General features: G+C 43.6%; 1 protein-coding gene across 1 annotated transcript in view; it reads right to left on the bottom strand.

The window, feature by feature from the left end:
• The window catches only part of acsbg2 (acyl-CoA synthetase bubblegum family member 2), a 76,426-nt gene that overhangs the window by 21,591 nt on the left and 30,713 nt on the right, over positions 1-24,122 (bottom strand). Inside the window, 6 exon segments of the mRNA XM_072244427.1 lie at positions 5,368-5,544; positions 7,115-7,264; positions 7,712-7,792; positions 10,633-10,753; positions 14,337-14,425; positions 15,432-15,697. Coding sequence (XP_072100528.1) covers positions 5,368-5,544; positions 7,115-7,264; positions 7,712-7,792; positions 10,633-10,753; positions 14,337-14,425; positions 15,432-15,697 — 884 coding nt within the window.

The following is a 24,122-nucleotide window of genomic DNA, read 5'->3' as shown; positions in this document are numbered from 1 at the left end:
ACATCTATTCTGTCTAGGCCTTTCAACATTCAAAAGGTTTCAATGAGATCCCTCTCATCCTTCCAAATTCCAGTGAGTAAAGGCCCAGAGCTATCAAACGTTCCTCATATGATAACCCTTTCGTTCCTGAAATCATTCTTGTGAACCTCCTCTGGACCCTCTCCAATGCCCGCACATCATTTCTTAGATGAACAGCCCAAAAATGTTCACAATACTCAAGGAGAGACCTCACCTGTGTCTTATAAAGCTTCAGCATCACATCCCTACTCTAGACCTCTTGAAATGAATGATAACTTTGCATTTGCCTTCCTCACTACCGACTCAACGTGCAAGTTAACCTACAGGGTATTCTGCACAAGGACTCCCAAGTCCCTTTGCATCCCAGATTTTTGAATTTTCTCCCCATTTAGAAAATAGTCTGCACATTTATTTCTTCTACCAAAGTGCTTGCCCATGCATTCTCCAACATTGCATTTCATTTGCCACTTTCTTGCCCATTCTCCTAATCTGTCTAAGTCCTTCTGAGCCTTCCTGTTTCCTCAACACTACCTGCCCCTCCACCAATCTTCACATAATCTGCAAAATTGGCAACAAAGCCATCTATTCCATCATCCAAATCATTATATACAGCATAAAAAGCAGTCCTAAATCTGACCCCTGTGGAACACCACTAGTCACTGGCAGCAAACCAGAAAAGGATCCTTTTATTCCCACTCGCTACCTCCTACCAATAAGCCAATGCTCTAACCATACCAGTAACCTTCCTGTAATACCATGGGCTCTTAACTTGGTAAGCAGCCTCATGTGTGGCACCTTGTCAAAGGCCTTCTGGAAGTCCAAATATACAACATCCACTGTATCCCCTTTATCTATCCTACTTGCAATCTCCTTAAAGAATTCCAACAGGTTCGTCAGGCAAGATTTTCCCTTAAGGAAACCATGCTGACTTCGTCCAATCTTGACCTGTGTCACCAAGTACCCCAAAACCTCATTTTTAACAATTGACTCCAATTGTTAGGGATCCTCACCATCTGTGACATGCACTCGTCTCATTACTATCATTGGGGAAGACGAACAGGAGCCTGAAGACCTACATTCATCATGTTATGAACAGCTATTTCCCTCCACAATCAGATTTCTGAATGATTCATGAACACCAGTTTGCTATTCCTCTTTTGCACTATATATTTAATTTTGTAATGCAGCAATCTCATGTCTCGCACTGCTGCCACAAAAACAACAAATTTCACGACTTAAGTCAGAGATAATCAATGTGAGTCTGAAACCTCATACAGCCTTAACCCTGCTACAAAAAGAAGTCTTACTGCCGAAACTGATTCCATCTCCTGCTCCGTTGTCAGAACATAATTCTTCCAAGCTGACTGAAATGCCACCATTCGTCCAGATTTTGATCATGCATTGCATACTTCTGTTGGTAGAAGAGAATGCCTTCGAGAACACAGGGGCAGCCTTCCAGTTGCTAAGTCACTGTCAGCAATATGACCAGCTCCAAGTTAGTCACCAAAATAAATTAAGAACTGTTTTAAATAATGTTACCCACCATCACTGCCACTGCTATTGATATCTCTTTGTTAGAATGATAGTGAAGACTTGTTCCAAAAAGAGAAATCAAATTTATTTGAACTTATTAGGACTCACGAGACAAACACTTTACAAGCTAGAATAATCAAAAACAAAATCACAGGTGTTGTTGATCTGGAATCAAAACAGAAAATACTGGAAATACAGGTCAGACAACATTTGTGGAAAAGGGAACAGCAGTAATGTCAAAGGCCTTCCTTTAGAACAGGGCAAGCGAGAAAACGATAGACACAAGAGGTTCTGCAGATACTGGAAATCTAAAGCAGCACGCGCTATGTGCTGGAGGAGCTCAGCAGGTCGGGCAGCATCTACGGAGGGGAATGAACAGTTGACGTTTTGGGCTGACGCATTGATGATTCTCAACCCGAAATGTCGACTGCTTATTCCCATTCATAGATGTTGCCTGTCCTGCTGAGCTCCTCCTGCACAAGTGAGAAAGTAATTTAGTTTACTGTGACAGAGGACAGGGGCAGCGATGGCTCTCTAATAGGGCCAGGTCAGTGTTACTGAAATATTCCCGATTGTACTGAGTAACCTGGTTAATAGATTAATGAGGACAAATGGGGAGGAAAAGGAAAACAAAGGAACACGTTAAAGCTGCAGAGTCAAACACTATAAGGAAAATGCTGGTTTTGACCAGCAGATCAGTCAGCGTCTATGGGGAGTGAAAAAACAAGTTAAGTAACCAACGGGTAACATTACAGCAGTACCAGTCAGCTCAGACAGAAACAGGGAAAGCTTCTGTTTCAATATTGGAGCCAGAAGGCTGCTACGTGCCCAGCAGAAGAGCTGTTGTTTCTCAAGCCATGTTGGCACAGAGTTGAAGGCGTGGACAAGGTATGTCGGAAAGAGAATGAGATGGAAAATTAATGAGATACCTTCATTAACTAACTGCTGTTGACTGAATGCAGTCACCCAATCTGCATTTGGCTATTCCAACGTACATCCTGAATACTGGTGCGATTCAGCAGACTGGAAGAGTGCAGCTGAAGTTCCTGGGTTGTGCAAAAGTGATACATGGCAGAGTGCTGTGAGCAGTTACTTCTGCAACAGACCTGATCTCCCAGTCTCCCCAGGTGTGTAAGAGGGAAGCAATGGATCCAATCTCAATAAGTGCAATATCAGGAATTCACTGCTAGAGCAGGAGATGGAGGCAGAAATCCTCATCACTTTATAAACAGATAACCACTTGAAAAGTCATGATGCAAGCTGGAAATTGGGAAGCTCACTTGGCCATCATGAACATAGATCAAATGGCCTCCTCTTTAAATTTCTGCAATTCTCTTTTTAATCTTCAATCCAAAGCCGAGTGGAACAAAATTTAATTGCTTAGCACATTAGATACCTCTCAAAGTGACGCGGCACACTCTAACATCGTAATCAGCGAGCCATTTTGTTTCATTGGTCTCCCCTCTTGCCGTGGAAAAGGGGCGAAACCTCTCTGTCCCTCATTAGGGAGAGAGAACCTGTGGCATATCGAATTGTCAGGTGAAAAATTAGCTTTTGCTGGACTGCAGATCACGGTCTCTCTTTGGGGGTTTTGCCATTGCTTGCTTCGTGGGTGCTGATGCTTTCTGGTGAAATAAGTGGGAGGGGTTGATGCTTTGCTGCTGATTGTGTATGCGAGGGGGAAAGAGGGGGCTTTGGGGTCCTAACATGTCTACTGTCATTCAATCTCTGGTGTTGTCTCCTGTTTTCGTGAATGTCTGTGAAGAGTAAGAATTTCAGGTTGTATACTGTATACATTCTCTGATATTAAATGGAACCAATGAACCCATGGCCAGGTCATATTTATAGGGGTTTATTCCCAGGTCAGATACATTTGCATAGTTGCTACAAGGCTCATCCTCAAGCTCCATCATTTTATCGGAAGAAGCAAGGAATGGTGAACGGGTGGAACGGCCTCAGTTTTCACTAATGTGCTATTAAACAGAGACTTAGAAACTTCATTTCCATGTAGCAATTTATAACACCGCCAACCACTTCAAACCATCCTGCTGATCAACTTTGTTATCCTCACATTTGCGTGCCTTGTTTTTTTTTTTTTTGCTGACAATTTTTTTTGAATTATAAGAAAGGTGAAATGTTGTATTTTAAATCAATCTGATTCAACCTGCCCGTTCTGCCCATTATCCTCTGCAATCTGTTACATTTACCCTGTCCCCATATCCAATGATTATCCTTTCAATCAACTCAAACTTTAGCTGTCTCTACATCAACCATAAACACTGAGTAAAAAGATCTCTGCACTTCTGTAACCTCATCCAATTCTACCAACAATTTCAATTCTGGATGCTTAAACGTGACCTAGAAACTGCGCTCGGTTATGGACAGCTCCAGATTCTGTAATATTCTTCCCAAAAAATTCTCCCTTACATAAGACATAGAACAGGACAGCATGGTACATGCTCTTCGGCCCAGGGTGCTGTGCCAACTACTTCACCTAGTCCACAAGCTCCTTTGAGAGCTTTCACTAAGCTTTTATAGGAAGAGGTACAGTCGACGTTTCCGGCCGAGACCCTTCGTCAGGACTAACTGAAAGAAGAGATATTAAGAGATTTGAAAGTGGGAGAGGAAGGGGGAGATCCAAAATGAAAGAAGAAGACAGGAGGGGGAGGGATGGAGCTAAGAGCTGGAAAGTTGATTGGCAAAAGGGATACAAGGCTGGAGAAGGGAGAGGATCATGGGACGGGAGGCCGAGGGGGAAAGAAAGGGGGGCGGTTGGAGAGGAGCACCAGAGGAAGATGGAGGGCATTTCGGATATAAGTAATATATAGTAATATATATATATATAGTAATATAATATATATAGTAATATAATATATAGTAATATATATAAGTAATATATAGTAATAAAAAGTTCGAATTACAGTAAATTATATATATATATATTAGTGCAAAAAAAGTAGTGAGGTAGTGTTCATGGGTTCATTGTCCATTTAGAAATCGGATGGCAGAGGGGAAGAAGCTGTTCCTGAACAGCTGAGTGCGTGCCTTCAGGCTTCTGTACCTCGTTCCTGATGGTAGCAATGAGAGGAGGGCATGTCCTGGGTGATGGGGGTCCTTAATGATGGATGCCCCCTTTTTGAGGCGTCACTCCTTGAAGACATCCTGGATGCTGGGGAGGCGGATGCTCGTGATGGAGCTGACCGAGTTTTCAACTTTTTGCAGCTTATATCAATCCTATGCAGTGCTCCCACCATACCAGATGGTGATGCAGCCAGTTAGAATGCCCTCCACAATACATCTGTCGAAATTTGCAAGTGCCTTTGGTGACATAGCAAATCTCCTCAAACTCCGAATGAAGTATAGCCACTGTCGTGCTTTCTTTGTATCTGCATCGATATGTTGGGCCCGGGATAGATCCTCAGAAATGTTGACACCCAGGAACCTGAAACTGCTCACCCTTTCCACTTCTGATCCCTCCGAGAGGGCTAGTGTGAGTTATTTAGCGTAGTCATTTTTTTTTCCTAACTGCGGATAAAGACATTGGATTTTTTGCAACAATAGAAGTCAAGTTGTGGTTGTATGCAATTGTCCACAACCTGAGCACCAGAGATTTTACCAGAAAAACACCGCATCGCAAATAGAAAACTTTCTGCTTTCTTCCTCCTGTCAGAAGATCAGTGAGTTCCATTGCTTATAGTTGTGCAGAGGTTCACCAGTTGATACCAAACTGTATCAGTCAGCAGCCTACAAAGCAACACAAATGTGAAACACTGATTTGACAGAAACATATTCCATACTCTGTTCATTTTTTGTTACCTTCAGTGCATCAGGTTGTGCAAAGTAAGTGGTTCCTCCAAACTTTACGGACAGCCAGATGTCGATCATCTGTGCAGCAATGTGACTCAGCGGAAGGTAGCTGATAATAGACTCCTGGCTCTCAGTGGCTGGCCTAAGGTTCACCATATTTCCTGCTGCATTCGCTGTCCACGTTAGCTGCAGATTTAAAAATAACGAGCTAGCATTATTTTGTTAAGTTATTGGTTTCTAGGGTTGGGCCATCACAGGCAAGACCAGCACGTAATAAACTCCCTGTACTGCCGCTGAGAAGGTGATTGTGGGCACCTTTGTGAACCTCTGCAGTCGCTCACCCCAAAGCAGCTTGTGAGGAATGTGACAGAATTCCATAAACTCGCCTCAGCGAGCGGAGCTCCAACACTCAAGAAACTCCCTGCATCAAGAACAAACTTGCTTGATTGGCACCTGTCCGTCACCCGGAACATTTGCCCCGTCCTCAACCAGTGCACAGTGGCTGCAGTACACACTGTTTACATAATGCACTGTGCTCTGACGGAACCTTCCGAAATCAGATCCTACTCAACTGCAGGAGAGAAAGTGAGGGTCAAATGGCTTATTCCTGCTTCTATTTCTTATGAATTTTTTTTTTTGGGTGGGGTGGGGTCAGAGGCAACATGAATCTGAGTCAGGAATGAATCAAACAGTGATTGATCATCGATGACACAAAAGGCACAAGTTTGCCGTGATGTTCCCTTGGGTTCTGCTGCTTCAGGGTGAGTAATATTGTACAGGCCCTGCAGCAATAACTTTGGAGCTCTTACGCAACACTCCATTAATAATACAACTGTTACAGCCCTGCTTAGTGTATAATATTGAGAGACAAAAAAAAAGAGCCGCAGATAAAACGATTATTACAAGTTAAAATGATTTTCATCACACAATTCATGCTAATTTATTCAATAAGCACTGTACAACTACAGTGACATGTGGGGAGCCACGGTACCATAGCAATCACCGTGACACTATCACAGCTCGGGGAGTCAGAGGTCAGAGTTCAATTCCAGCACCATCTGTAAGTAGTTCGTTCGCTCTTTCTGTGACAGTACGCATTTCCCTCAGGTGCTCCGGTTTCCTCCCACAGTCTAAAGACGTGCTGTCTAGCAGGTTAATTGGTTGTTGTGAATTCTCCTGTGATGAGGCTAGGGTTAAACAGCTGGGTTGCTGGGCTGAGCAGCTCATTGGGTCAGAAGGGCCGGTTCTGTACTGCATCACTAAATAAAAGAAATAAATAGTAAAGATTCAAACTATGCTGGGTCAGCAAGCTGGTTTTTCCTTTCTTGTTCAGACACTTTAACAACCAAGACTCTGAGCTGCAGAAGTGATAGCTCACTTGGTCAGACAGAAGCCAATGAGATTGAGTGACAGGTATAATGGGAGACCAATGAGTTGAAGGAGCTAAAACCTGAGGGTGTGGAAGTATCCTCTACCTATTATATCACTCCATCCATACAGTCCCAGCAAATTCAATAGAACTGCTTTGTAGCTCTATTGACTTGGTTGGAAAAGTCAATAGACTTTGCAGTGGCAAGTACAATCAGTAACTGATACGTCCATACACACATAATGTAGACATAAAAGACAGACTAATCCTGATCATTTTAGCCTGAATCAAGACCTTAATTTTATTTATGTAATGGAAAAATCACTACATATATCTAACAGGTTATTTAGCTGTAAAATAATATTGCTTTAACAGAACAACACTTACGTTATCATGGCTCAACATGACTCCCTTTGGCTTTCCGGTGGTCCCTGAAGTGTAGATGAGTGTGCAACATTGATTGGGCTTTTGGGAGGCAATGGTCTCATCCAGTTGTGAATCGGGCACATCCTTCCCGAGCTGCATGAACTCTGACCACTTTGTGGAGTGCAAGGAACAAAAACATATTAGAGACACTTCTGAATTACAAATACAATTATTACAATTCTTGAGGATGTTCTATCGCAAAGGTTTATCTTCTATACATCGAAACCTACTTCCTCTTACAACCCCGTATCTATCCAGGACGTTCAGTATCCTTGTCCACAGCCGTCTGTGGACCAAGTGACATTTCTGGGGTATTCCTATGCTCTTTGTAACAACTGACTTTGCACTAGCTACTATTGGTTCCCCAGTCTCCAACCATTCATTATTGCTTCCTTACAGATTATGGCAACCAATTCATAACCATACTTTAAATCCTTAAAATCACCTGCCTAGTATTTCTTCAGCTTTCTCAGTACACCTGTACTCATCTTATCCAAAACTTTTCGCATCATTATTTTCTTTACTTGATTCTTAGTCCGGCTTTTGATAATAACGTACCGTGTAAAGGTTTGGTCTTTTCTCTTTCAGTTCCTCCTTGTATTGTACAATTGCTTTTAGATGTGGTAGCTGATCTTGAACCTGCGAATAAACAATATATAGAGGCAATAAGTAGACAGAAACAGAAACAAATGCACAAATAGATTGTGCAGGTGATTCTACTCCAGTGAGATATTAAACATTCCAATTTTCTATATAAAATGTTAGAATACAAAGTGCTTTCAATTTATCCTACAAGTAGTTAAGATAATGGAAGGTGATTTCAAAATGGTGATGGGAGGTACAAATGCAGGAGTTATAGAAGGAATTACAAAAAGATTAGAATAAACTCTTCACCGGGAAGTTGGTTGGAAAATCAGTTACTAAATGCATGGAAGCAGTACATGAAAGGAAAATATAACTTATTGGAGAATAAAAGGGAATTAAAGACGTGAGCAAGTTGAATACTGGAGAAGTGGTGGTATTGACTAGGCAGTCTAAACGGGCTGTTGCGGGTTGTCATGTTCAATAAATGCAGACAAGGTCGACGAGCCCAGAACTGTTGTGTCACCAACTAAACACAATGAAGGAACGCAACAGGAGTACAAGTTAAGAACGTAATCAAACACCCAGAAGTCAAAGTAGCCCTTTCATGTAGCACTGAGTTGATCAGAATGAATAAATCATTTCAGTCTTTGTTAAGTGCAACCATAAGACAAAGGAGCAGAATTAGGCAATTCGGCCCATTGAGTCTGTTCCATCATGGCTGACTTATCATCCCTCTCAACCCTATTCTACAGCCTGCTCCCCGCAACATTTGACACCCTGGCCAATCAAGAACCTATCAGGCTCTACTTTAAACATACCCAATGACTTGGCCTCCATAGCCATCTGTGGCAATGAATTCCACAGATTCACTACCCTCTGGCTAAAGAAAATACTTCTAATTTCCGTTCTAAATGGATCTCCTTTCATTCTGAAGCTGTGTCCTCTGGTCCTAGACTTATTCACTACTGGAAGCATCCTCTCTACATCCACTATCTTGATCTTTTAATTTTTGATAGGTTTCAATGAGATTCCCCCTCAATCTTCCAAACTCCTGCAAGTTTAGGCCCAGAGCCATCAAACACTCCTCGTACATTAACCCTTTCATTCTCACAATCATTCTTGTGAACTTCCCTGGACCCTCTCCAACGCCAGCACATCTTTTCTTAGATAAGGGGCCTAAAACTGCTCACAATACTCCGAGTGCGGTCTGACCAATGCCTTATAAAGTCTCAGCACCACCTCCTTACTCTTATATTCTAGTCCTCTCGAAAGAACTGCCTTCCTTCCCACTGACTCAACCTACAAGTTAACCTTTAGGAAATCCTGCATAAGGACTCCCAAGTTCCTTTGCACCCTGATATTTGAATTTTCTTCCTGTTTAAAAAATAGTCCATGCCTTTATACCTTCTACCAAAGTGCATGACCATACATTTCCCTACACTATATTCTATCTGCCACTTCTTAGCCCATTCTCCCAATCTTTCCAAGTCCTTCTGCAAACTCCCTGCCTCTTCCAACACTACCTGCCGCTCCATTTGTATTTGTATTGTCTGCAAACTTGGCCACAAAGCCATTCAGTCCATCATATAAATCACAGACCTAAAACATTGAAAAGGAGCAGTCCCAACACTAACCCCTATGGAACACTAGTCTTCAGCAGAGAACCAGACAAAGCCCCCTGTATTCCCACTCTTCCTCCTGACAGTCAGCCAATCTTCTATCCATGTTAGTGCCTTTCCTGTACCACCATGGGCTCTTATCTTGTTTAATAGCCTCATGTGAGGCACCTTGTCAAAGGCCTTCTGAAAATCCAAGTAAACAACATCCGCTGACGCTCCTTTGTCTATCCTACTTGTCATTTCCTCAAAGAATTCCAACGGATTTTGTCAGGCAAGATTTCCACTTAAGGAAACTATGCTGACTTTGACCCATTTTATCATGTGTCTCAAAGTACTCCAAAACCTCATCCTTAATAATGAACTTGAGTATTTTCCCAATCACTGAAGTCAAGCTAATTGGCCTATAATTTCCTTCCTTCTGCCTTCCTCCCTTCTTAAACAGTGACATTTGCAATTCTCCAGTCCTCTAGAACCATTCCAGAGTCAAGTGATGTATGAAAGATCACAAATGCTTCCACGATCTCTTCAGCTACCTCTTTCAGAACCCTGGGGTGTATCCATTTGATGTATCTACCTTCAGACCTTTTAGCTTCCCAAGCACCTTCTCCATCATAATAGCAACTAGACTCACTTCTGCCCCGACCCTCTCGAATACCTGACATACCGCTAGTTTCTTCCACAGTGAAGACTTAACTCAAGATACTTACGTTCATCCGCCATTTCTCTGTACCCCATTACTAGCGCTCCAGCTCATTTTCTAGTGGTCCATTATCTACACTTACCTCTCTTTTACTCTTTATATTTCTTAATGAAACTGGGTTTGCAACAAACCTATTCCATCCTGAGCTAGGCTAGCACCATTAATGTCAGCCTGAACCAGTCCAGTGTGGGCTGATGGAAGTCATTGCTTCATAGATGATTGTTCAGCTGCCTTTCTCCAGTGACGGATGCCTTTTGGCTTGCAGGGTGCTCATGCATAACAGGTCGTGCTTCAGTCCCTGCTCCATGCCCACACAGTGGTCTCACCTAGGCTGGCCCAAGTGGTGCAGATATTCTGATGCCTGTAACCTGACCATAAGGCAGGCTGTACCTGAGTATATGATATCTGACAGCAAATTGTCACAACTGAAATATATTGAAAATTAACACAAACAGCTTTGGGCAAAATGCAGAGCCATTTCCTTTAGCCTAACCAATGCTTACAGACTGAAGTTTCCAAAAATTTTAAAAACATGATTCTAGATCCTCAAGTGATTTGAAGAGGAGCCAACAGACCTGCAAGATCTTCTGCAGTTGCTTGTTGTTCTCTACCACCAAGATATTTGCTTCACTGTCGTTTGCTACATAGTGACAGGCTTCAGGTGAATTTGTAGTGTAGATTCCAACAGCCACTCCACTGTACAATAAAAGAAACAATATTTGTAATAATGTTCACCTCAGAAAATTTTCCGGTAAATTCCTGATGAGGGCTCTTGAAGCCGAGGTAATTGCCGGGAGGAGGCAGAACTGACTGAGCTTTCACCTGTTACTAAATGGCTATTAACATGTGCCGATACATTTATGAGGATCATCTTCCATGAAGTCGCCAGGTGGGATCTGGTGCACAGGTGAAGGAGAATTTGTTCTATCTTTCAGCATCTCTGCTCTGAATCTGGACACTTCAAAGTTCAGAGTGTATTTACTAGCACAGTATCCATACTGTATGCAGCCTTCAGATGTGTCTTCTTGCAGGCAGCCTCAAAACAAAGAAACACAATGAAACCCATTAAAACCCCCCACACACCAAGGACCGTCAAACACCTAACGTATGGGGGGAAAAAAGAACTAATCGTGCAAACAATAGAAAAGTAAACCAATAACACACAGAACATTAGTCGTAGAGTCCCGGAAAGCGAGTCCACAGACACTGAGCCAGTTTAGCACCGAGGCAGGCGAAGGTGGTCCAGGAGTCCAATGGTTGCAGGACACAACCACAGAGCCAGGTCAGGACACAGGCGAGTGCTGATGGTTGCAGGACACAGCTGTAGAGCCAGGTCAGCGCTAAAGCGAGCAAATCTCGCGGAGTAGAGAGTTTAACGTTAGTTTGGCCTTCAGTCTTGAAGCCTTGATCAACACACAAATAATTTTAAAAAAGTAAAGGAAAAATACGTGGAACATGAACTTCAGAGTCCCCAACAGTGAATCCGTCCAGGAGTCTAGTAGCTGCAGGGCAACAACTGCTCCCGAACTTGACGGCGCGGAACCCCTCCCCGCCCGATGCTAGTAGCGAGAAGAGAAAGTGGCTGATCAAACGCAGGCAGACGGCGCTGAACACCTGCTCATTTTCCACTCTCCTCCTTGACGGTTTTAATCTTGCTCAACGCTTTAATTGGCGCAAAGTAATGGAGCCGACCCACAGGTTCGTCTTCCGCCATCAGGCCTGGACGCAGCGTCCATCCCCAGCAATGGCCGCCCCGGCCGCGTCTGCTCTCTCTCGAGAGGCCAGTTCGCTGAACCCCCCAGGAGATCGCAGAAGTGCCAGATCGTTTAGTCAGCTCAAAAGAACGCCCTTAAAAGGGAAATTACAGGCTGCAGACTGCAGCGATTGCAGTTCTGAAGAAGTACATCTACTGAAATATCTAGTAGCTTTGTAAGCTGCCTGCAAAACGTCAATGTTGGTCCGTCTGATACCGGCGACCATTCAGCTCAACCAGAGGTACTCATTCCACCCCAAAGCCTGCTCCCATCCCACCACCCTACTTTAGCAGTCTTGTATATTTCTCTACTGTTCATCTGATTTCCTTCGGAAAGGCAACTCTCAGGAGCTTTAAGTCATAAATTCTGCTCTCTGACGACAGGATTTTTGCTTTATTTCCCCCACTGTATTAATTAGTAGCCATCTTTTATTTACCGATGCTATCTTTGGATTCTGCCTTGACCTACCCCGCCCGTTCAGGATTTTCAAACCTCCACGCTGGTTTCTTTGTAAAAATAAATCCCAGATGAGGTTTACTTGTCTCTGAGCTGAACTGAGTCTGAGTCCTGCAGCTAACGGGCTCCTGAATCAGCTGCAGTAATGACTGGCTTCCTGGCTGCGGACCCATGCTCGTGAACTTCAGTTCTGAATGTCATTTCCTTACTTCTATTGTTTGCACAATTTTTTTCCCCGCACATTGAGTCTTTTTTAAATGGGTTTTTTTTTTGTCTTGTGGCTGCCTGAAAAGAGACAAATCTCAAGGTTGTATATAGAGTATCTGATACCTGTAATCTCATAGCTTATCAAAAGGGAATTGGATGTGCACTTCAAATAGATTAATATACATTGTCACGGGAAGAACAGCAGAGAAGTTCCTAACAAAGAGCTGAATGACCTCATCCTGTGGAACAACAATTCTACGATTCTGTAACTTCCACTGTAGCGAGCAAGCGACAGGTGAGTGTCTGCAATAGTCACAGGCTGGTTCTGTGCTTTCCTTGCTGCAGAATGCGGCTGGGCACCTCATTCTTCAGGGATAGGCTTGGCTCTATTATACAGTCGCAAATATGAAGGTAGACACGCAGACAGGGGATATTTGCCAGCTAGGCATTTGGCAAGAAGAAAAAGGAGCCTGGAATGAGATAATGGCACACTGGGTGGAAATGACCTTAAGCACAAACTTTTATACAAAAAAAAAGTGTCTGCCATTAAAAAAAAATTGATTGTGCTTTATGATTCCCCAGAAAATCTGTGGGATTGATGACATCAGCAATCAGTTTTATTGTAGGATGTGGATTTGGATTCTCAGAAATAAACTCAATTTGTATAGAGCCATTAACTCTGTGTTGGGATATGTATACACTCATGCCCATAGCAACTAAGATCTCTTTCATTCTCATGCACAATTACATATTAAAATACACTACAAAAGGCAAGCAACAACTCTCTAAGGGACAGAAAGTGTTCACTGAATCCATTGAGTCCGAAGCCCCTAGTAATACTAGCAGTCTCATTTCCTTGCTTTCAACTCTCAATTCTTCTGCAAATTATTCTCCCAATTTACTTGTGCCTAGATAACTCCATTTTCAACGTTCTGATTGATTCTCGTTCCACCAACCTAGACCTAATGCAGGGAATTCCATATAATATGACTGCAGGTAAAAAGAACTGGCCTCGCATTCCCCCGTATCTTTCCTTCCAACCCAAACCCTTTGGTCATTGAACCACGTACTAATCGCAGAGGTCCACAAACCCTTTGCCTAATGGTGCTGGTCCACGGCATAAAAAAACGTTGGGGACCCCTCATGGGAGTAGCTTTCGTTTTCTTACCTTGTTTAAACCAGAACCAGTCCCGTATACATCTATTAAATTGCCGCTCCACCCAGCTTGTTCCGAGGAGAATCACCATCATTTCTCCACTCTAACTCCAAATCTACAATCACTCACCCATAACGCACTTTATTTAGCACTTTCTCATATTGACCAGAAATATTATCCCAATTCTCCAGCTATATATCGGCCCAGTGTCCTCTCCAGTTTTGTGAACCCAGGGACTAAAAGCCAAAAGAAAGAAAGTGGCAGGGGGAGGGGGTAATGCTCCATGATTTTGTTGGATGATCATACCAGAAATCTAATAAACTTAGATGGGTCTATTAATCATTTATGAAATATGGAATTAAAAACCGATTAAAATCCTTGCTTGCATGAATAATAATGTAATTGCTTCATTGTCCTAACATACAATAATGAAATATAATAATATACTGGAAACTATGTACAAGCTAACTCTAAGGCTCAAAAAGTTTGGCAACATTCACCATTCATCACCATACATGAAATCAGGACACTGGGCTAGATATCAGAAAGTTGCCAGAACTTCAGTCCAGCGTGGCTGAACATCCATGTGAAAATTACATCAATTGAGGGAAAAAGGTTCTATATTGCTTTTTACAGAGAAACAAGTCATTGTCAACAAATTTAGCAATCTCTGTCATCACCACCTTATTAGTAATAAGCGTCCTACCCAGCTAGAATTGCTCCAATATCTGCAATGAACCATTCCGGAGAGTTGAAGCCAAGGATACCAACACCTTTGAACCGCTCGAGTCCAAGCTACAGGGGAAGAAAAATGTTCATATTAGTCCTTACATGACATTTCATCACTTTTATAGCAAAATAATAAGCAAAAATGAGCTCTGACTCAACTCTCGGTGAAAATTACTGTTTGAAGGTGGAAGCTTTATTTGTACCTTACACTGGGAGCAGGGAAGGTTTGACACACTACTCCCTGCATGGGTACACAGATCACCAAATTACAACCTACCTACATCAAAAATGTCCACAACCAGGAGCAGGCAATTCTCAAAGAGGTCCATTACAAGGCTGGGACCAGCAAGGCAAACGTTATTGCTGTGAGTCACTAAGGACATGTTGGGTCCATTTGGGAGTCCAATGGAAGTACAATGAACCGGATCAGAAGAGTGGAGATCTGCAATCAACTTCCAGCAAGTTCTGGTCAATTCCAAACTGTGGACTTTTATAAGGTTAGCCTTTTTATCTGTCCAAGCCTACAACCACTTTCAATTTGGATATACGACCCCATGGCAGACTTTTAGTCCCCTCTGTTAGGTTGATAATATTCAAGTCTTTCTACAACTAGTATCTTTTCATTTTGACTCTCTGGTTAGTGGCCAACACACACACAAAAAAAACAATGGGCTGCAAAAACTTGGAAGTGTTTGGAGCGAGTTAGTAAGACGAGCAGTGAACTTCCGCAGGCCTCTATCGCCCTCCTTCAAGTCTGCAGGGCGAGTTGAGCAGAAGGGGCTGATTTTGTGCTGCGTTATTCTGCAACCCGTATGGGGCTCACACCGGCCAAATTAATAATCAACAGATGAGCTGTCAGCGGCACCAAAAACACGTGGGCGAAGTATGGCAATGAAACTAGGGCACAAGGTTATATGTCACTGATCACTTACTAGGCTGAATCATTTAATAGCTGCAATCATGAGTCAGATTAGCTATTTCCATTCTTTTTTTAAAATTAACATCAGTCTACATATAAAAACTATAATGAATTTGAGTTGTTGGCGTTTGGAAAGAAATATACGTCATCTACCTTCAGAAAGCTCTTGGCGGCATCCCTGCATTCATTATAATATTGTTTAAATGTCATCTTCTTCCAGTGTTCACCTTGCTTTGAAGCAAGCGCCATGTAGTCAGCAAATTTCTCAACAGACTCCGTCAACATTTGGTGCACCGTGATCGGCTGCTGCTCTGGATTTCCGGATTCATCTGTTCTCAGTTTGACCTCATCATCTTTACTCGTGGTGCAAAGCCTTAAGCCAGGAGATCCCAGACTCTGTGAGACCAGCTGAAGCACATCTAAAAAACAAAGACATTTTAGTGGTATTAATTTATTTCTATCAAGCACTGATCACCAGGTACTTACATACTAACTATCACGAGGGATATTTTAATCTATTTGACACCAAGTTGCGGTCAGATGTAACGACCAAATAAAATACAAGTTGTGTAGCAGGCCGTCGCAAGAGGAGTGGTGGTGACAGAGGACGTGGAGGTCCATTTCTCTCCTCACTTGTTGACCCCCACATTACCATGTAGAGTTAGAGAGCCATACAACGTTACCTCACAGAAAATGGCCCATCAACGCATCCAACCGCTGCCTAGTCCCATTAACCCACACCCGGACCATAGCCCTCCATAAACCTCCATTTAGGCATGGGGGGCTGTGGTTTAGGTGGAACTGGGCAGAATAATAGCTCTGCTTTTTACTTGTCTGAACTTCGTTTAAGTGTTGAGATGTACCCACATCCACCATTTCCGCTGGTAGATCATTCCACACTCTCACCATCCTCTCAGTGAAGTCCGCCTTAAACATTTCACCTTTTGCCCTTAATCCACGACCTCTAGTTGCAGAACCACACAAACCTCAGTGGAAAAAGCCTGCTGGCATTTAAAAGCCAGCCAGAATTGGATCCTTTTATTTCTACTCTGTTCTCTGCCAACCAGCCAATGCTCCACCCACGCTAGTAACTTCCCTGTAATTCCATGGGCTCTTATCTTGCTAAGCAACCTCATGTGTGGCACCTGGTGCAGGATACCCTAAAGGTTAACCTTCAGGTTGAGTCAGTGGTGAAGAAGGTGAATGCGATGTTGGCATTCATTTCTAGAGTTATAGAAAATAAGAACAGGGATGTGATGTTGAGGCTCTATAAGGCACTCGTGAGACCACACTTGGGAGTATTGTGTGCAGTTTTGGGCTCCTTATTTTAGAAAGAATATACTGACATGGGAGAGGGTTCAGAGAAGATTGACAAGAATGATTCCAGGAATGAGAGGGTTATCGTATCAGGAACGTCTGGCAGCTCCAGGGCTGTATTTCCTAGAGTTCAGGAGATTGAGGGGTGATCTCATAGAAACATTCCGAATATTAAAAGGCCTGAACAGATTAGATATGGCAAAGTTATTTCCCATGGTAGGGGAGTCTAGGACAAGAGGGTACGACTTCAGGATTGAAGGACGTCCTTTTAGAACTGAGATGCACAGAAATTACTTTAGTCAGAGGGTGGTAAATCTGTGGAATTTGTTGCCATGGGCGGCTGTGGAGGTCAAGTCATTGGGTGCATTTAAGGCAGAGATAGATAGGTTCTTGATTAGATCAAAGGTTCTTGATCAAAGGGTATGGGGTAAAGGCAGGGGAGTAGGGATGACTGGAAGAATTGGATCAGCCCATGATTGAGTGGTGAAGCAGACTTGATGGGCCGAATGGCTTACTTCTGCTCCTATATCTTATGGTCTTACAGTCTATACCCCTATACCTCTATCAAATCTTCCCTCATTTTCCTGCTCTCCAGGGAATAAAGTCCTATGCAGAAGGTCCAACCAGGAGCATCTCTGCTGTCGGGGCAGAGATTCAACAGCCTGCCGTTATCTTTGTTCAAATCACAGGAATGACACTACACGAGATTCCATTAAGACCATACAACTAGGCCTTGCAGCCTTCCGAATCTGCTCTGCCATTCAATCATGGCTGATTTATTATCCATCCAAACCCCATTCTCCTGCCTTCTCCCAGTAACCTTTGATGTCCTTCCAATCAAGGACCTATCAACCTCTGCTTTAAACATACAGTACCAAACAACTTAGCCTCCACAGCCATCTGTGGCAATGGATTCAACAGATTCACCACACACTAGCTAAAGAAATTCCTCCTCATCTCTGCTGTCAAGGGACGTCCTTCTATTCTGAGACTGTTCCCCCTCTATAGGAAACAACTACTCCACATCCACTCCATCTAGGCATTTCAGTATTCGATAGTTTCTAATAAGATACCCCATCATTCTTCTAAACTCCAGCACGTACAGGCCCAGAGCCATCAAAAGCTCCTCAAATGTTAACCCTTTCATTGCCAGGACCACTCTCATGAACCTCTTCTGGATCCTCTCCAATGCCAGCACATCTTTTCTTGGATAAGGGGTCCAAAACTGCTCCCAATACTCCAAATGTGGTCTGACCAATACCTTACAAAGCCTAAGCATTACATCCTTGCTTTTATATTCTAAAGACTCCTCAAGAAATGGCGGGCAAGTAACAGCAGTTGTGTGGCTGAAACTGCTTCGCACAGTGCCAACAACTGGCACCCAGTCCTGATCTGGGGTTTTGCCTGTGTGGATTTTGCACATTCTCACTGAAGCCTGGTAGGTTTCCAGCAATTCCTCCCCAGATCCCAAAGAAACGGGATTGGTAGGTTAGTCCAGGACATCTTCAAGGAGTGAGACCCCAAAAAGGAGGCGTCCATCATTAAGGACCCCCGTCACCCAGGTCATGCCTTGCTCTCATTGTTACCATCAGGAAGGAGGTACAGAAGCCTGAAGGCACACACTCAGAGATTCAGGAACAGCTCCTTCCCCTCTGCCATCCAATTTCTAAATGGACATTCAACCCATGAATACTACCTCGTGCCTTTTTAAAACTTTCTGGTTTTGCACATACACACGCACAGAAAAAGAATTTCAGGGTGTATATTGTATACATTTCTCTGACATTAAAATGTACCTGCTGAACACATATACACACACACACACATATATATATATAGATATAGTAATTCTGTTTTCTCCCCCCTATTATTACGCATTTGCTTTGTACTGCTACTGCTAAACAACAAATTTCACAAAATAGGCCAGTGATATTAAACCTGATTCTGATAAAATTTCCCCTAGAGTGCTGGTGAACAGTAAAACCTGGGGTGAGTTAATGGGAGTGTATGGAGAAGACAACAGGATTAGTGTAAACCTCTCCTTGGTGACTGGAGCTCTGGGGCTGCTTGAACACAGTGTGACCCAATGGGTCCGACTGCAGCCACACACACGTTGTTCACATTATGTGTTTAAAAGGACCTTCCTCTGGTCTGCTGACTAAGTGTGTTGGCAGATATTTAAATGAGGAAGTTGGATTGCTGGACAGTAAAGGCGGTTGGATCATGGAACTGCGCAGGACTGCTCCATGCTTATGGAAAGAGGGCCAAAGGCACGTAGATCATCACTGTAGTCACCCCAGACCCAACACAGACACTCCTCCAACAGATCTCACTGTTTTGCCCTGGGAGCAGAGCATGGCACCGCTGCTACTCCTGCAGAGCTGGCAGCTGCGTCCCAAAGTGCCAAAACCGGCCGAAGTTGTCAGTCCGCACAAGACCACTCAGCAAACAGAGCAAAAGGAAGAAGTGACACAGGGTGATGGCTCCCAGCTGGTCCACAAGTTCTACTGGCAGTTACCAGTTTGGTTAGTCGGCTCCCCAGAATCTCTCGACTCCACCCAGCTCTCCGCCATAATTCCACCAGCAAGTTTCAAAGAACTGTGAGCCTGCACTGGAATTTCAAAACTCCAGTTAAACTTGCTCCTCATAAGGAATTGACATTTAAATTGCCTACTCAGTCTTGTCTGCAGTTTCCCCATTACAGCAGTAAGTTAGCAACCTGCAAATTGTTTCTGCAGATTTAGCTGCCCTGCTACAAAGCCTACCCACACTCAGGCACTCCAAGATAGACTGAAGGTCACTACGCTCCCCGTTCCCCTTACTCAAACATTTCAAAAGATTACGAGTAGATTCCGTCAACCAAAATATTTGCATTTAAGCCATTGAACAAGAACTCTTCAAAACGACTATTCTTCTGCAATACAAACAGTGTCTTGTCTGTGTTTGACTTTATATTTCTGCAAAGTCATTGGGGCCACATCATATCCAAGGTTCCCTGAACCAATCAATGAATACAGACTCCACATTTAACTCTGACTGGTGGGAGCTGGAGGAGCCGGTTTTCCAGTCCAGGCAGCTGAGAAGAAGCAAGTCCCTGCAGTTTTCCTGCATGGAGGCAGATGACAGGGAACCCCAGTTACAAGCCTGGCTTCATCTTGCTGCCCAAAACTGTGCCGTAACGAGGCCACAATTGCATTCCCAGCTACTGTCAGAGAGGCCGAGAGAGGAATTAAGTAAACAACTTTCAAAGCCGCACAAAATCCCCATCGATAGGGATGGAGTCCTGGCAAAGCAAAGATCCTTGATTGCCCAGGTACAGCAAATAAAAAAAAATCAATTCAGTCATCTTAACTGCATGCCTTCCAAAGTGTTTAATGTTGGCCTGCTGGAAATTCCAAAATGGTTGTGTTGTTATGAAAGAGTCACATTTCTTTTCAAAATACAGCCTTCAGTTTATAGCAAACTTTTGTCCTCTAGGAAATGGGGGTGTAAAATGGAAAGGAAAATGTCATTTTATTGTACTTGCTTTCTCCAAGTACATTTACAAGCAAGAGGAACATGCTTATGAATTTCGTTGCCGACTTCCTGACCCGTGAACTCTAGAAACTTCATTGTCCAGAAATTCTTGATTACTTGCATCAAGGGTGAAGTATGGAAGTTGACATGAACAGATTTTAATTTCTGAAGCAAAACTGTATACATATGCTATACTGTTTGTTTGGTAAATGAGGGTGAGACAGCTTCCAACCCTGCTGGTTTCTAACCACTATTTTCCAATGCAGGTATCAGAATCTGGAAAGTATATTCTGCCATCAGAATCGGGTTTAATATCAATGGCATATGTCGTGAAATTTGTTGATATTGCCGCAACAGTAAAATGCAATACATCATAATAGAGAACAAACTGAATTACAGTAAGTATTATACATATATTGAAAAGTTATACAAGTAGTGCAAAAACAGAAATGAAAAAGTAGTGAGGTAGTGTTCATGGGTTCAATGTCCATTTAGGAATGGGATGGCAGAGGGGAAGAAGCTGTTCCTGAATCGCTGAGTGTGTGCCTTCAGGCTTCTGTATCTCCTCCTGATGAACAACGAGAAGAGGGCATCAAAGGTGCCACATCTGGTATTCAGTAACACCCAATGCCGCAGCTGAACAGCTGTAACAAGCATTCCTTTGTGTGCCCTGCAATTCCCAAGACCAAGGTTGGACTTAACGAGAGGAGGAAAGGTCGGGTAGGCGGGTGGAAGATTCCAATCGGAATCTCAGGTGAGGCTTGGGGGATGGCAGAGTACTGGTCTGTTGATCAAACTGGGGCATAATCAAGGGGGAAAAGGAGAAAGATGGTGAGTGGGTTCTGTTGGTGAGACATCAGAACCTTGTTGGGGCGATGGAAGGTAAGTGCAATCAGTTACTGGAGCTTGGCTTAGTCCAGCCTAACAGAATGAAAATGAGCTTATTCTGGGAGAGATCAGTGATAGACACAGAACTACACAAGTCAGTTTCCCCATTTGTGCTCCAGAAGGAGGGTTCGAAGGGAAACAGTATCATTGATAGATATCTCATGTTGCGGGATAAAGATTAATCCAATTTCTAGCACTAGGCAGTTATGGCGAGGACTAGATAAGTCTGTGGACCTGTTTCTGTGCTGTCCTGTCTCTATGACACAAAAATGGCTGAAAGATGGTCTATTTGCCAAGTTTCTTAGTCGAGAAGGGGTGGGTGGTTGTCAGCAAAGGTGAATCTTCTAGGTCAAGTCAACCCATCCTGTACTCTGCCACTGCAAAGCCCATCCTACAAGCCTTCAGAACACCACACTGCTGTCAGTTCCCACCAATACTCTCTAACTACCTGTCTCAAACACCTGTCCAGTTCAAAAAGACCCATCTGTCCATCAGACTGTTTGTAAGCAAGAAGCCCACTTAAAATAATACTCCCTAACTTTCAGGAATTCCCAATTTCACAAGAACGCCCTTGTTACTATCCCTCTGTTTCAATACCAAACCCACATCCAGGCTAAAATTCACTTTTTGGGCACACCCATACACTAGCTCATTAATGCAAATATCTAATCAACCAATCATGAGACAGCAAATCAACACATAAAAACATGCAGACAAAGTCGAGAGGTTCATTGTTGTTTGCACTGAATATCAGAATGGGGAAGGAATGTGATCTAATTGACCTTGACTGTGGAATGATTATTAATGCCAGACCAGGTTTGAGTACCTCGGAAACTGCTGATCTCCTGAGATTTTCACGTAGAACGCTCTCTGGTGTTTACAGAGCTTGATGTGAACAACTAAAGTGAGAGGCAGTTCTGTGGGCAAAAATGCCTTTTTAACGAAAAAGGTCAGAGGAGAATGGCCAGACTGGTTCAAGCTGAGAGGAAAGCGACAGTAACTCAAATAACCACACGTTACAACAGTGGTGTGCAGAAGAGCATCTCTGAATGCACGACACGTGAACCTTGAAGTGGATGGGCTACAGCGCATTCAGTGGCCAGTTTATTAGGGGCAGAAGGTACCCAATGAGCAGGTATATTGATTAAAACTGAAAGCACTGAATTAGTCAACGGAAGTCCTCCCTGCTCACGACGTGTAGTGAACGCATACCAGACAAGTGCAGTGCATGGTGGTATAGCCAGAACACCTGCTACTTCACTGCCCAAGTTCAGCGCTGATCTCCAGCGCTATCTGTGCTCTCTCTCTGACTGCATGGGTTTCTCCCCACATTCCCAAAGCGGAGGGGAGAAAGTGTCCCTCATTCATGGTCCAGCGCTATCTGTGCAGAGTCTGCATGCTCTCCCTCTGACCGTATGGATTTCTTCCCACATTTCCAATGAGGAGGGGAGAAAGTGCCCCTCATTCACCTCAGGACCAGTCTAAGAATCTCCCTGTAGGACAGTGCCCAGGGTTGGGAGAAGATACAGGGCAGAGAACAACAATGTTGTGTTGTACCAGACAGATAACTTCCTAAAAAAAATTTACCAAAACAGCAACACAATGTTGGGCTGCTGGTAACCTTATTGTCTCTTAACCCCTCTCTTCCTTTGCCTCTTTCACCTTCTCCCCGTCCTGACAACCCTCCCTCCACCCTACTAGCTGCACAGCCGATCCTAGTTTTGATAGCTGGCTCAGTGACTCGCTCACTCACAGGATCCTTCTCAGAGCCTCACAGGCAACATTGCTCCTGTTGGGGTTAGTCACCAGTTAGTTTTTTTGCAGTCAGTAGGAAGCAGACAGTTCACACTGACTGCAGAACCTTGGGTCTTTCCCAGCCCAAGAGCTGACCAGTCAGATGGCTGAGTCGGGGAACATGTCTGTAAGTACAGGCTCTCCCCACAGTTGTGTTCTTTCACCCCTCCTGTTCTCACTTCATACATATGTCTGCACGTCCACAGACAAATCCAATTAAATCCCTAAAGTTTGCAGATGACTCAGCTGTGGTTGGCCTTGTCTCTAATGATGATGTGGTCTGCTTTCAGAGAGGTAGGCTGTCTTGCAGCATGAAGTGCTCGAAACAACTAGAAGCTTATTGCTAACAAGGCAGTGGAAATGAGGATCGATTTCTGCTGACAACCCCCTACTGCCCTCCCCCCTTGGAAATTAATAGTCAGGCTGTGCCTGTGGTCAAGTCATTCAAATTCCTGGGACTACCATGACAAATACATTGAGGAGGGACAAGCACGTTACACTGATCATTGGGAAAGCCCAGCAGAGCTTGTTCTTCCTACGCCAGTACAAGAAACATAACACCCCAGGGTGTATTTTCACTCAGCCATCACCGAGAGTGCTGCGACCACCTCTATTTTCCTGGTGCCTCCTCCATCTCCAAGTCCAAGTTGCAGTGAGTGGTCCAATCAGTGGAGATCACTGGCTGTCAGTTACCAACATTAAAAGGCCCGCTCATTGCCAGGGCGAAGGAAAGAGCTGAAAAAATGACTGCTGACTCCACTCACCCTAACAGTCATCAAATTACCACCAGGGGGACACTACAAGTCCACCACCACCAGGATTACAGGTCATCCATCTCCCAAGCTTCTTTACTGCAGCTATCCAGCTTCTCAATAAAACTCACTCAGGTATAATACCCTAACCGTCCCTGCACAACACCTCTTAAATGGTCTTCCTTGCTCCCCTTGTTCTGTTGACGATTACTGAGCCTCGTCATATGTTCACATTTATTGAAGTTTGATTATTGGCTTTTGTGCATGTGACCATTCTGCTAATTGTGGATTGCTCATGACTGTTTGCACTGTTCTCCTATAAACTGTTGGTTGCTATCGTGTTGTCTGTTCCCATATTGTCCTGTGTTTCATGCTTGGCACTGAACCACAATTAGTTTTGGTACGTTTCACATTCTGGCAATAAAGTGATTCTGATCCTAATCCCATGCCGTCAGGGTTCTTCTCTTTAAAGCGAGGAGTGTCTCAGTTAAACTGGGAGCAATGCCAGAAATTATTACAGATTACAGAACTATGAGCGCTATTTGTGCTTAAAATTCCACAATGCAGCCCAGAAGAG

The sequence above is a fragment of the Mobula birostris genome, chromosome 26, assembly GCF_030028105.1.
Source record: "Mobula birostris isolate sMobBir1 chromosome 26, sMobBir1.hap1, whole genome shotgun sequence".
Lineage (NCBI taxonomy): Eukaryota > Metazoa > Chordata > Chondrichthyes > Myliobatiformes > Myliobatidae > Mobula > Mobula birostris.
This window is presented reverse-complemented; position numbering and strand designations above follow the sequence as displayed.